The sequence below is a fragment of the Anopheles gambiae genome, chromosome 2 (assembly GCF_943734735.2).
Source record: "Anopheles gambiae chromosome 2, idAnoGambNW_F1_1, whole genome shotgun sequence".
In the NCBI taxonomy this organism is placed as follows: domain Eukaryota; kingdom Metazoa; phylum Arthropoda; class Insecta; order Diptera; family Culicidae; genus Anopheles; species Anopheles gambiae.
Window position 1 is genome coordinate 32,540,353 of NC_064601.1, and position 14,245 is coordinate 32,554,597.

Here is a 14,245-nt window from a genome sequence, read left to right on the forward strand (position 1 = left end):
CAAGAACAGTCAAGCTGGAGAACATACAGAGCATTGTCATTTGCCCGAAACATCAAACCAGCTGAAACCAAACTGATGAAAATGAATTAATAGACTCTCAATATGATAGCAGTTGCCATTTTTTCAATGGAACTTGGCCACATGGCCCGGAAATGCAATCTCTACCAGCGAATAATTGGAACAAGTCTTGGAGGATGTGTGGGTCAAAACTACGCCTTTTTAAAGGTTCAAATGTGTTCTTGCGTTGTGCAAGCAGTCACCAATAGTCATAAATGCAATAAGAAACAAGATCAGGACATTTTTTGACTCCATAACCTTTGTTTTCTTACGCATATTACGCCAAAAGTCTGATGGACGAATACTTTTTGCGCGCCCATCAAACGACTTTTTTTAGTTTTTTATGTATTTTGGTTGATATAGTACTATTTAAATGCTTATTTTTTGCAAAACGTGTGTATTGATGGTCCCTTTATCAAACCCCATGATTACTTTTACCACCCCATGCCTATTGCGGCCATAATTCGCCTTTTTCTGCAAAATATTCAGCTAGACGAATACTTTTTGGACTGACTGTAGTAGAAGGTCAACCGAGTGATTCGGGTAACACATGTTATTGGAAATTATTATCCAGCTTATATATTTGGACCGTTATCGTGATACAGTCGTCAACTCGTACGACTTAACAACATGCCCGTCATGAGTTCAAGCCCCGAATGGATCGTACTTCCATACGTAGGACTGACTATCTTGGTATGTAGTATCTTCAATATCAATATCAATGTTCAAAATCAATAAGTCACTGAAAGCCAAACTTATTAGTGGTACAAGCAGACCTTGACCGTCAACGTTTGTTTTGCCAAAGAAGAAGAAGAAGAAGAAGAAGAAGAAGTGTCTATATCATACCATAAGATCTTTTCTACACCCTACTGTACATGTGTAGTATGTTTGCAATCAAATGCATCAAATGGAAATTATTCCAAAGCCTTTCACATTGAAAGGAATACGCCGTAAGGATAAGGACCAAAAAAGTGCATTTGTACCAATAAATGGGATGGATAAATAATTACATTACTGAAACCTGTCATTGCTGACGAAGTTTTTTTCGAATTGAATTAATCAAATAAATGGTTTTAATTAACTGCTTCCTCGATCGATACGTTCCATTAAAAATGATGATCTTTTAAGCAATGTAAACTTCTACTGCAAACATAGTGAAAAATGGCTATAACAAGATGGCAAACATGCAATGAAATGTAATTTGGGTAGTCATATAAAGGAGTAAAATCAATTAATGATCACATTTAATACATCGTTGCATCGCATACAAACAAACAATCGCTAACATTGAAAAATCAATCGCGCCAACTAACTACCTTCGAATCAGTTATTACTTACACGATCGAACACACACTCACACACACTGCCATCCAAAGCGCATCCATCGACGGAGTGAAGATAGTAAAAGCTCAGAGTAAATAAATAAAACATAAAAAAGCAAACAACAACAAAATACCCACACTGATAGACTAATTAATTACTTTATCGCAAATTTTGTAACACTCCTCGCGCAAACACCAACCACACCCCACGGTCACAGCTTCATCATTCCCCACCGGCCATGCAAACACCGGAGCGAGATCAATTAATTGATTCAGTTTAATTTGATATGATTTTCCGTCCGACCAAACACATACACACACATACGGAAAGATGGATTATGTGCGTGTGTGTGTGGGCTCCGAACCTCAAAATACTTCATTATTTTGATTGATTTATTGATAAGCGCTCGCGCTGCCCAATTAGTCGTCGGTTGGTGGACCAGGTGCAACCGATTCCCACGGCCCCCTCGTGTGGCCTGCTACAATTCGACCGGTCATTTTGGTAGTGCATGGCACACACACACACACGAGTACGAGTGGCACGAGTGGCCGACAAACATTAGCCGACAAACCATGCTCGGGAAAACGTTCCGGGCAATAGAGTAATCGAATTTGATAATTACCAATTAAAGATTATTAAGTTTTCCCAAACACACAAACACACACACTCGCACGGTTCGATGCCTGCCCGGGAGGGTGTGTTAATTTTTACTGTTAACCCAATTTACATCCGTCCGGATTAGTTGTAGAGCTTGTTTGTTGTAAACACGGCGGTAACACGGGTTACAAAATTTTCCTATCATGTGTGCTTCCGAGTTCCCCCCCCCCCCCCTTTGATTTGACGCCCTTCTTTCTGCCCTAACACGGGTGATAGGAGCGGGCTTAATTCGCTGCGTAAACAACTGGTAAAAGCGGTCACCATCGCTAACACGAAACTAATCCCATTCGAATCCAACAGTACCAAAGTACGGCTTGCTGTGTTTTCCCCCTTTATCAGTCAGCACACACACACACACACAGCACACCTAGCACCTAACACCCGGACCTGACCGAGACCTGACCCGGAACCCGGATTCCGATTCGGCACTCCCCCCCCCAAAACCACGTGACTACTAAAACTGTTCTTTCTCCATTGCTCCCTTCCCTCGCACTGTTCTTCTCTTCTCCTCCCGTTGTGTCATTATGTTCGATTGCTTTTCTAGATGTGCAACAAATTAAATTACCACCAAACGGGACCGCCATCGGCATCCACATGCGGGCGGCCCAGACCTGCTCGAGCGGCTCGCCGGAAAACCGTCCCCCGCTGCATACGGCACACTCCCACCATCACTCCCACCACGGTCAGCACGGGCAGCAGCAGCTTCAGCAGCAGCAGCATCAGCAGCAGCAGCAGCAGCATCCACAGCAACAGCAACAACAACAACAACATCAAGATAGTTTAACACAATTAAAATCCCAAAATCTCAAGAACAGCGGCTGCGCCCCGCAGCTGCCCCATGCCGCGATGAGCGAAATGCGGGTCTGATTGCATACCGATTGCGGTGATTTGGTTTGAGACGGTGACGGTGCAGCTAGGGGCAGTGTGGCCAACTAAAAGCAGCCCCTGTTCCCTTCCCTCTTCTTCTCATTCCTCCCTCCATCTCCCTCCACCCGGTAAAGTGGACCGAATCGATCAAAATGGATCGTCTTCGCAAGATGTTGGTCGTCCCAACTGGCACATGTTAATGTTGTGCTCTAAAGCTCGCTTGCTCGCTCGCTCGCCACCGCGCCAAACATGTCACGGGCGAAGGGATTAACATAATTCAGTGCTTTTGGGGTGGGGGTGGGGGGTGCGGAGGGGTGTGCAGATGGCATACTGATATCGGCGCGTCAATCAATCAGCGTTAGGCGCTTAGCGAGAGCGAGCGTTTCTTTGGACTCTATTCAATCAACCGACGGGATAATCGATTTCCCAGAAAAACCTCCCATGATTACTTACTCTAATTGAGTTTTGTTTCGGTAGCAGTTGGTGTGTACATTGGTGTGTGCGTGTGTGCGCGTGTTAAACTCTTTTCACAAGTGTGTTGATACATCGCGCACGTTTGCAAATACGCCGAACCGGTTTGCTGGGAATGGGAAAACTACTTCTCAACAAACGTTTCACCGCGCAAACAAGCATAACACAACCTCGCCAATCAAAACAACCTTTTGCAAACGTTTTTCCCCGTTTTGGTAAACTTTGTATTAACTTTGCCCATTTTCCAACGCGCTCGATCGAATCGAATTGGAATCGAGTTTTGGTGAGCTCAATTAAACTTGTTTCGCACTTCGTTCCGGTAGAGGTAGATAAGAAGCAGTTGAAGCATAACAAACACACACATGAACGTTTTTTTGGGTTAACAAGTGCCAATGGAATGGTTCACCATATTAGTTATTGCTTTATTGAGAGTTGCGACAAAGAGTTTCATGTTGTTATGTTCAAATGATACTTAAAAACTATTCGTTTCAGCAAACCACACTGCGGAAAGTGAGCTGCAAAAACACCTTTAAAAAAAACAACAATTAACGCGCAGTTACAAACATCAATGCGCAAAACCGAACCAATGTAGCAATAGCATTAAACACCCAACATATCTGATGAAGGTATCAAATAGCATCACACGTCCAATTGAGCACCTTGTAAAGTGGCTGCCGTAAACACTGATAAAAAGTTCCCGTTTTAGTTACACTTTGTTTTGCCTTCCAGCACATACACACAGCAAACTGTTGTTATGCTTCCATGCTGTGTTTAAAATGCATCCAACGATCTAACTTCCGCTCTAACTTCCATCTGCTGTCGTCCATTGACAATGTTTGAAAGTGCCGTAACAAAACACGTGCAAAATCACATGCAATCAGAATCGAACCGCGCAACTCGTGGTTGTACGCAGAAGGAAACAGCGCTTTTGAAAGTTGAGACAGAGAGAGAGAGAGAGAGAGAGAGAGAGAGAGAGAGAGAGTGGAAAAAAGCGCTGCAAGCACTGCACGGCTCTATATGGGTTTTGCAACATTGTAAAGCTGGGTGTAAAATGTTGTAACGATCAAAAACAAACACACAAAAAACCAACTGTACATTGTAACGCTTTAGGGTAGCAGTTCAATTACCATTCATCCACAAAACCGCCCGGCACAGCAGATGGGGCAGCACACAGAGAAGAGGAAACTAAGTGGACAACCTCCGCTCAGCACTGAACCGCATTCGATAAGCGCGTTGATAATTGATTGATTGCTAGGATTAGGATAATAATATTAATAACAACAACAAAAAAAACAGAATTATACGTTCCAATCATTACGCAAACACTTGCAAGGGATGAATGTTTAGCTTCACTGTTCCTCGTTTATGTAGCGTTGCGTGTGCGAGTGTTTTCGTGAACCTGCGTCAGCATTGGTTGTTGATCATCTGTAAAAATAAGAAATCACTGTAATGACCCCGTTCAGCACGCTCCAGTGACAATGTTCAGTGTTACTTCCAGTGACGTTTTACACATAAACACACACACATAATTATCGCGGGGGGGGGGGGGGGATTGGGGACATTGCATTAATCGCGCACGAACGAACTCGTACACTGTAAGCTACCGTCTAGACATGGGAGTATAAGACTTTTAAGGAAACACACACACACAAACACACACTAATAGATATCGACCGATGAGCCCGATGACAGATAGGATATTTAAAAAAAAAAACACACTAAGGTAAGACCGTGCACCCACAACCATTTAGAAACAAAAATCGTTTAACATAAAGGCACGAATGCAGCCCGTTTGCGTTTTGCGCAGCATTTACGCATCGTGTGCTAGAGTGGATGAACCCGAGGAGAAGGGGGTCGAGTGAATGATGATTTTGTAAAATACGATTGTAATTAGATATGTAATACACGAGAGACGATACCAGAAAGATTCAAGATTCGAATAAACAATATAAAGAGAACATTCTTCGTTGAAGAGGCTTACCGCCGATGTGCACATCCGAAGGGAAAAGGTCTTTTTTTGTTCTTTTTGGGAAGTGTTCAACGGTACCACGCGACGTAACGAATTGAGCTTGGTTCCAATTCAAATTGCATCATAGTGTGCAACGCTTTCAACAGCGTGTCGGGTGCGTTTGCCGAAGCATCACCCACTGTTTGGTAGGTTCAGTTGGGTTTTTTTCAATCACAGCACACATTGCCAACACAATACTGGCGGCCTTGCCGAAGCACACGCTCATTACGAAGGAAGCTGTTAGCTGGTACGGATCGCTTTACTTTGTCTCCCGTTCGTGCACTTCACAGTGCAACTACTCCTTCCCGGAACCTGGCGAGCAACGAAGAGGAGCACCGTCAGTCTTTTGCCCTGTCCGAGCATTTGGTGCACCATTTTTTGCACACATTCGAAACGAGCATGGATCCGGTAATTGAAGACTTGGATGTAAGTATTGCCATTGCCCGCCCCGAATGGGTGTCCCCCATAATTGACCGCCTCGATTTTCGCTCCACCCCGATTCCGCCAGGCCCATCTGCCCGATCAGCATCAAGCGTCGGGCATGTTTTCGTTTCCGAGCGACGCGCTTGCCAGCATGACGACGGCGGCGGCAAGCGCACCCTACCGGCAGACGGCGAAAGCACCGCACGATGCGGGCGGCGCACCGATGCGGCGGGGTCGCTCCCGGGGCGGCCGCTCCCAGTCGCGCGGCCGTCGCATGGCAATGAAGGCAGCCCAGGAGCAGCAGCAGCACGAACAGCCGTCGAGCCCGTCGCCGGCGCGCCGAGGACGCAGGAGCCGCTCCCGGTCGGCCGCGGCGCCGCACAAGCCCGCCCGCAGCCAGTCGAGGCGCCGGAGCCGCAGCCGGGCCCGCTCTCGGTCCCGGTCCCGCCCCGCCCGCAAGCGGTCGCAGAGCGGTGGCCGTCGTACCAGCCGCTCCCGCCGTCGCTAGGTGTCGCTGGATGGAAGAATTCGCAACAACGACAGCGGGTGTTTCGGTACGCTCTTCATTTCGGTCGTCTCGTTTGTGTGTGAGTGCTTGGATCGGGGAGATTTTTTTACGTTTTTGGTTGTTGCTAGCATCCACAACAAGCTTCGAAGGTGGGCTAAATTGAAACCCTCTGTGCTTTACGCGCTGCAAACTGTTTCGGTAAATTTTCAAACACTGTGCAAATACATTGAATATATTTTGGATAAAAGTTTAAAAAGGCATTGGCGTGTCCTTCATTCATTTCCTCCCGTTGCGCGATCGCTGGCACAACGTCTCGCGCTCTTTCTCACTCATCATGCAGCACATGCAAAACGTTAGTAAACATGGGAACCTTTGCCTCTTGGTGGCCTCTTGTGTGGTGGAGCAGCCAAAAAGTGCAGAAGCAAAAAGAAAAAAGAACCGAGCGAAGCGTGTTTCACATTGTTCACATTTTAATACCTCGAATAATGCTCGGCATCTCTGACCGGAAGCGCTGGTGGTGGCGGTGTGGGTGAGCGTCGTGGCGCTCTGGTCGGTCGCGTGAGCGTTTGCATGCCTGCGTGTTCGGGCCGGGAACGTTCGCGCTTTTGGGGTGCAGATTTGCATAACGAGAAACGAACACGAGCGGAAGGAAGAAAGCGAGAGCAAAAAGCAACCTCTCCTGTCCAGCCCGAGGGAAACCCCGAACTTCCCGCAGCCTACGTCAATTGGGTGCACTTTTCTCTTACGCTCTTGCGTTTTCTCTCTCTCTCTCTCTCACACACACGCTCTTTTTTTGCTGCCCTCCTGCCCTCGAACTCCTGCCGGCAAATGTTCCTGCATCGCGCTACGGTAGTAGTTGTAGTAGTAATCCATGAATAAAACATTCGCCCGTTTGAAGCTTGCCAGTCGTCTGCCCCACCACCACCACCAGTGCATCGTTTTGAGTGAGAGTGATATGATAAAATCATGTACAACGACTGGTACTACCGTGTGCGATGACTCGGTCGGTTGGAGTGGAGGAGGGGTGGGCGAACGCGGAACAGGAAGGTTAAGACGGGGGATACGATTCCGTTTCGGGCTGATGCTCATTCGCTTCGAAAATGGTGTGGACCACACGACCAACGCCGTTGATGATGATAATCTTCAGGGGCTGGGAGGGGGGAGGGGCAGTGAAATGGAGCACAAGTGAGGGAGGGAGAGGAAGGCCCGCTTGCAAAACAAAAAACCCAGTGGAAGCCAACATCATCGTCCCGGGGATCGCTTTCTGCCTTTAAGTATTCCGTTTTCGTTTCGCATGCAAGTGTTGCTGGTGTTCGGAGGAGGGGTGGGGGAAGTGTTTGAGTGGAAGGGAGGCAGCCACATCCATCCAGCTTCTCGGGGCGTTTGCTTGTGTGTGTGTGTGCTACTTCACTTTGAAGGATCCGGGGGCCTAATCCCGAACGAAAGAAGGGATAGCAGTGGGCGAAGATCATTGCACAAGTGGCACTGTCTGTGTGTGTGTGTGTGTGGTGGAGGGAATGAGCTTAAATTATCATGAACCTAGGCCTCACCTCGCAAGCGCCCCAATACTCCTTAATCCACCTCCAGCCCTCCATCGCCGCCACCTTCCAACGATGCAAAATAATGAGTTCCGGCTCCCTGATAACGGATCGAAAACGAGTGCAAGGTGGGGGGGTGGTAGAGGCTGGGCGCGTGGGGCATGATGCAATATAGCAGCCATTCGGGGCCGGCTGGTCGAAGAAATTATTTTCCCGAAACCTCCTCTCGCCTGCCGGCAAAGAAAGAAGCAGCGCCGCACATTCATGGCTTGCTTGATGTATTCTGCTGCTCCGCGCACGCTTTGCTCTCCATTAGCCCCTGGAGGGGGATGATTGCACGCGACCTTCCGGTGATGCTGGTGGTGGATCTGGAAGGGCTGGGAGGAGAGTAACATTCCACCGCACATTCGTATTGTGCTGGCATTTTTTTCTTTTTGCCCCCCCTCGCGTTACTCAAAGAGGCGGAAAAGCAAAACAGAAGAAGCAGGCCGCCCGGTTTGAACATTTCCTTTGCGTTGCGCTTGCTTCCGTTCTGTTTTCCGTTTTTCCAACGCGCTGGATCGGTCGTGTAGCTGTAAATGCGTGCTGTGCTTTAATATTTGTGCACGAAAGGAGAGCTTCTCTTTGCTTCGGGTCGTGCAGGCAAAAGGGGGACACATCCGATCTTACTGTCTGTTTGCAGGAACGGTCAATGGCCGGGGTTTTTTGGAACGAAAGTAGAAGGGAGCAGAAACAGGAGCAGGCCTCGGGATGCAGCTGCGCCTGTATGCTGGTGGGGTTGACCGACTTGTTCACCGCACGTATAATTAGCAGCAAACAAAACGGAAGGGAAGGAAGGACAAAAACTGGCATACACACGCATTACACGAGGGCTGAAGTAGCGGAAGCAAAAGAAAAAGGGTTATATCTACCGACCGGGAGGATGCACAACGCTAGATCCAAGAGTTGAACTCCGTTTTCCTCGTTGTTTATTCTATTAAAGGAGCACTTTTTTATTATAAATTTATTCCGTGAGTATAGTTAAGCAAATCGATAACTTTACACCAGCAAATGTAATGCCACTGCGCACGAAAATTCACCGGTTGAGTTTATGGCCCTTCTGCGACCTAGGACGATCCAACCTTTGCACGCTTTTAATTTTGTCCCTCGGTCCACTTCGACGAATGGGAAAGTTTGCCAACAGTACCGACACGGAAGTGAACCGAGTACCGCTTCCCCCCGCCGTCCTTACTACCCCGGGAAACCCCGGGAAACCTTCCTGATGCGGAACCATTGCGCGTGAATGGTACCGGCGTTACCGTCCGCGAACCCGTTGTGTTGAATAATTGAACGGGTTTAAAATTTCCAGCGCACATTAACCATGCATACTTTCCATCGCCACCGTCCGTCCCGCTCTCCCCGAACCGGTTCACTCTTTACCCACGGTCGTGCATTAACGCATTCTTAACTTGATTGGAACGCTCGGCGGGGGTACTTCTTTTTGTTTTAGCCTTCTCACTCACGCACTTGACGCACTTCTTTTAAGCTTACTTTGATTGTGCAGTGGCAGCGGAATTGATTTTGCAGCGGCACCCACCATTCGGCGAACCGGCGCGCCTTCTTCGATCAAGGATGTGCTAAGGCGTGTGCGTCCTCGAGCACTCCCGATCATTGATTGCTCCACCGGAATGCTCTCACGGGACGGGTCGGGCCGCATTTAGAGCGATTAAATTAAACTTTTATTGCCCCCGGTCCCAGTTGCCAAGGACACCCACCGCTAATAGCTAATAGGAAAGAGAGAAAGAGAGCAATAGGTAAAGAAAAGAGAAATAGAATGAAAAAAAAACAATCTATCGAGCAATAGAAATCAATTTAGCCGTTGCTGCGGCATTTTATTGCCCTTGCGCCACGTGACTCCCAGCAAACGGGAGCAGGAGGGTCATTTTAATTAATTTAAATACATGCCGCACCAATTCCCAGACGGGATAAAATGGGGCGCCCTTCACGATGGGACCAACATCTCGTCGCATTTACCATTACTGCTCCATTATCGGTCAGCTTGAAAAAAATAAAAACTAAAAACTAAAAATATGTAAATGGCAAAATACTGCACTATGTTCACCATTGCAATTGTTGCAGAAGAGTTATTGGCTCAGGTTTGCCGTATTTTACTTTATTCGAAACAAGCATTTGCTCTTATAAGCTAAACCAGAACCAGCAAACAAAAAAATAAAAACACCAACGCCAACACCATCCTTTGCGCATGCAAGCGGAACCTTGCAAGTGCTCACGCATACTCCCCCACAGAGAAATTATTCAGCGCAGTAAAAGAAAAGGCATATTTAGATACGCTTTTTGAACGATGGGATGGTTCTTTTTTTTTTTTTTTGTTTTGTTTCTCGTAGCATAAGTAGCAAAGCCCAACCCATGGAAAGAAACAGAAGCCATGAAACGGGGAACGAACACACAAAGGCTACGGGTGGAGAAAGCCGCTCCAATCCCACGTTTGCGTGCAGTTTGTTGGTGCGCCAGGCTCTACACCAAATACACACACACACACGCCCTAGCACATCGTTGCAGGCGCAACCGGAAAGCGCCAAGTAACGCGGTCCAACCGCTCGCGCAACATATTATTTCATTATATTTGCTGTTTGATTTTGCCGCTTCTTCGCGCTACTTTCACACGCGCTGCGTTCATTTCGTTGGGGAGCTTCCTTTTTTGTGTGTGCTATGTGTTTTGTGCTCTTCCTTTTTCTCCCACCAAAGCAGTACCCTGTTTCTCTACGTTAGTGTTTTGAGCCCACCGGACGGGACGGGGGGGTTTTGTTTTGCCTTGCGCTCACCAGGAATAGTAGCGATATTGCGTACACATTATTATTACTACAACAGCCTGCGATGGGGCCTGCGATAGCTTTGGCCCGCGTTCGGGCCCGTTCTGCGTTTCTGCGCTTCTGTCGTCGGCTGTTGGCTCTGCTCTGCACGCGCAATGCTCATAAATATTTAATGATTTATCGTGGCTAATGTTTTTATGTACATGATTTTTTTTTTGTTTTTTACTTTATCTTTTGCCTGATGGTGTTTTTTTCTTTCCCTCTTTGCATGTTTTCATTTCACTGTTCTTCTTTTTGTACTGTTTCATTCTTTTTTCGTATGCTTCTGATCCCCTTTCCCCTTTTTGCGTCGTTCGGGCTGCTTTCGTTGAGCCCATTGATCAAATTCTTTTGTTTTCCTCACAAATGTAGACACACACACACACACTTGCTAGCTGTGCTGCTCGACAACACCCCGAAAACGCTCTATGCCATGCGTATGCGTTGCTTTTGGGTGCAAAAGGATTTTGTTTTTCGCTTCGTCAACTGCGTGAGTCCTTCATTTTGGGATGCACACACACACACACAGTTCGATAGACGTAAAAGGACCCTACCTACATTCGCTCACTCTGTAGCACATTATACATCAAGTAGATTTAAATCAATTTGAGTTGCAAATTTGTCACTTGTTACCATATTTTATACTGCGCGTCTCTGTGTGCCACGCAAATACACACGCCCTTGGCTCGCGGCAGGGCTCGGGGCCCCTTGGGCAGGTTTGGTTAGCTTGTTGTGTTTTATACAAAAAAAAAGTACCATAAATTGGATCACCTTTTGCTTTCACCACCCGCCATCGACAGCGCACTTATGATGAAAGCACTCTCGCTGTAAACAGAACACTTGCGGAGGGAAAACTTGCTGCACAGCACAACAGCACAACAACCGAGCAAGCAAAAACGGTTCTCATTCATTAAAATGGTATTATTTCTGCTGAAACGTTTTTTTTTATTTTCGCCCTCCTGGTGCTGGAGCTGGCCCCATGCAGAGATTCCCCATTGCGGTTACACTCCCTCAACAACCACCTTCTGTGCTGTGGTACAACAATCGAGCTGCGCCGGCCTCGCTGATCGTTTTTGCCAGTGTGAGTGTTGGCTGGTTTGTTCCCCCATTTTTGTTTTTTTTTTTCGTTTATGTCGACCGTTTGAAGATGGGCAAAAACTTTTGGGCACGAGATTTTGGTTTGCAAATAATTAACCACACACACACACACACACGCACAGACAGTCATACAAAAAAGTATTATTTCAGCTGAGCTTACACGTTGGTAGGTTAAAGCTCGAATTCTTGCTGAAGAAACTGATATGAAGTACTTTTGAGGATGCAACTTGGGTCTTTTTTCAAGCACAACTTGAAGAAAATTTACGTACGGTCTTTTGTGTGTTGTTTTGATAGCAAAACATATTTCTAGAGAGATTACACTTGAGATGGATTTTGCTACGTGTAGGTTCGCTGTTCCAGCCACATCCTGTCGAGCCAAAGATTATTAACACGGTTTTAACTTACCGCATGGTATAATATGCTGATAATACATTTTTTTATTATTTCCTGGAACAATCGTATTTTAAGCAATTAGTTTCTAATTATTTTTTTAAATTTTACTATGTATTTATATCGCCGATCAGCTTCATCATAAGGCCTAGCATTGTCGTAGTGCTTTTAACAATATGTGCCCAATGAAATGATTATTGAACGCTAATCTGCCACCTCTAATTATAATAAAATCAGATAACAGTCGATCACATGAGATAGAGGTATCAACTTTCATACCTTCAACTGGACGGCTGGACATGGTTCGAATCCATTCTAAATCATTATCTTCCGCACTAAGTACCGTAAGTACCACTAAGTATGCATAACCAAGTTTCTATAAGCTTCAATAAGACGTAGCTAAGGCATGAGTAACCCGAGAACGATCAAATCTTTTGAACACGATCATACAATAGTCAATCATACAGAGTATATCGAGATTTTATGTCACATGACATTGATAGATTTCCACTCTTCGAGGTTTAAATGCAATAGAAAAAAACAGTTACAATGAGCAGTAAAGCATTTGAACTGCGGTTTAAAAGGCTTAAGAGGCATTTGAAACGCCTTCAAAAAAACGAATCAATGTAAAGGGTAGAACATTTACGATACAGCAATGATATGTTCTTACAAAAAAGCTTTAGCATTAGCCTGTTAGCACGTTTTTGTGTTGACTGTGTAGGCAGCAAGGTGGATTAAACATATCAGGTGATGGAATCTAGAGCATTTTGACAACCCGCCATGCAATTGACAGCGATTTGCGAGGGCGCGCGAGGGCTCGCACGCCATACAAGTTCACCGCCCCAGAGCCCTCGCATTAAAGAGCTTGCGAGCCTTGGTAGTTTTTTTACCCCTAGTTTTAGCAGTTATAATTATAGCACCCCAAGAGAAGGTGTACCAGTGCAAATTGTAGCATACTAAACTCCTGAATTTTGTCATTTTATTTTAAAAAATCTACAAAAATTGAAATAGTGACCTTTTCGACAAATACTACCGAAAAAAAAATAATAATCCATGAATAAAAATCAAAGATTGTTTAAAATACCATAAGATTTCGAGCAGATGATATCATTCGCAACCCTCGCAATGTTTGACGGGAATTCATCACTTGACGTACGGTCCCCAGACATTCATACTTTGTTTACATTTATTTCATTTGTTCATATAATTTAACCGCCACATTTTTGCCAACATATTAATTAAAAATATATTTTGAGCGTGGGGAGTTCTTATTTAACATTAAAACATAGATTGAGGTGTGTTATTTCGGGAATTTATTCTATAACTCAATGTGTATTCGACATGTGGATGATTCGATGTTTGAGGATAAAAACTAAGAAATCATCTATTTTTTCCTATTTTTACATTTATTCATCATTATCTGCGAGCCACATCAAGAATTTAAGTGAGATTGGAACTCTTACTCGCATGATTTTAAATTTCCTGACTAAACAAACCATCAAATCTTTTGTTAATATATCTCATTTGTTTCGATAAAATAAAAATAGACATACAAAAATGTACCTAGTAACAAAGAAATCTGTCCTCTTTGCTATGCTTTGTGTGCGGAAACCAATGGCGAACGGGTTTAAAATGACGTAAAGTTTCTAAACTATGGCGACCCCCCCCCAAAGACTCTTTTCAACAACCTGATAATTTAATCCGCCTTGGTAGTATGAACCCAGTATGAAAGTATAAACAACAGGAAACGAAAGAGATGAGGAGACAAGGCCAGCCTCCGGTCACACACCCCGTTAAGGTCGAGCATAAGGGCATGGGCAGGAAACGGCGCGAAATTATTGCCACTAGCAAAAGCGAGTTGAGTCGGTCTCATGGTACAGTCTAGGCATGGGCAAAACGATTCTTTTCACCGCACGCGAACGAACTAGTTCGCTCACCAAAAAGACCCGAACGTGAACGACGATTCTTTCGTTCTTTTTTCATGGGGTTTTTATTCACAACGAACACCTACCATAGATGCATGCTGTAGCCAAAGAAGTAGTCATTCTGCGGTTGA

General features: G+C 45.6%; 2 protein-coding genes across 12 annotated transcripts in view; both read left to right on the plus strand.

The window, feature by feature from the left end:
* Positions 1-5,333, plus strand: part of LOC1273785 (neuroligin-3) — an 89,456-nt gene extending 84,123 nt beyond the window's left edge. For all 11 annotated transcript variants that reach the window (XM_061647250.1, XM_061647251.1, XM_061647248.1 and 8 more), the window contains exon 10: positions 2,582-5,333. In XM_061647250.1, coding sequence (XP_061503234.1) covers positions 2,582-2,904 — 323 coding nt within the window. In that variant the 3' untranslated portion in view covers positions 2,905-5,333. The remainder of the gene's footprint in view (positions 1-2,581) is intronic.
* A 231-nt stretch (positions 5,334-5,564) lies between these two features.
* On the plus strand, positions 5,565-6,570 carry LOC1273786 (serine/arginine-rich splicing factor 2). The gene is made up of 2 exons (XM_312800.4): positions 5,565-5,809; positions 5,892-6,570. Exons 1-2 carry the CDS (start codon positions 5,783-5,785, stop codon positions 6,312-6,314), a joined length of 450 nt encoding a protein of 149 aa, XP_312800.4. The 5' UTR covers positions 5,565-5,782; the 3' UTR covers positions 6,315-6,570.
* Positions 6,571-14,245: the final 7,675 nt, after the last annotated feature.

Bases quoted from the DNA above. Each gene is read 5' to 3' on its own strand.
- LOC1273786 (XM_312800.4), top strand. From the start codon at position 5,783: ATGGATCCGGTAATTGAAGACTTGGAT. The intron at 5,810-5,891 runs GTAAGTATTGCC...CGATTCCGCCAG, and splicing joins CGGTAATTGAAGACTTGGAT to GCCCATCTGCCCGATCAGCA.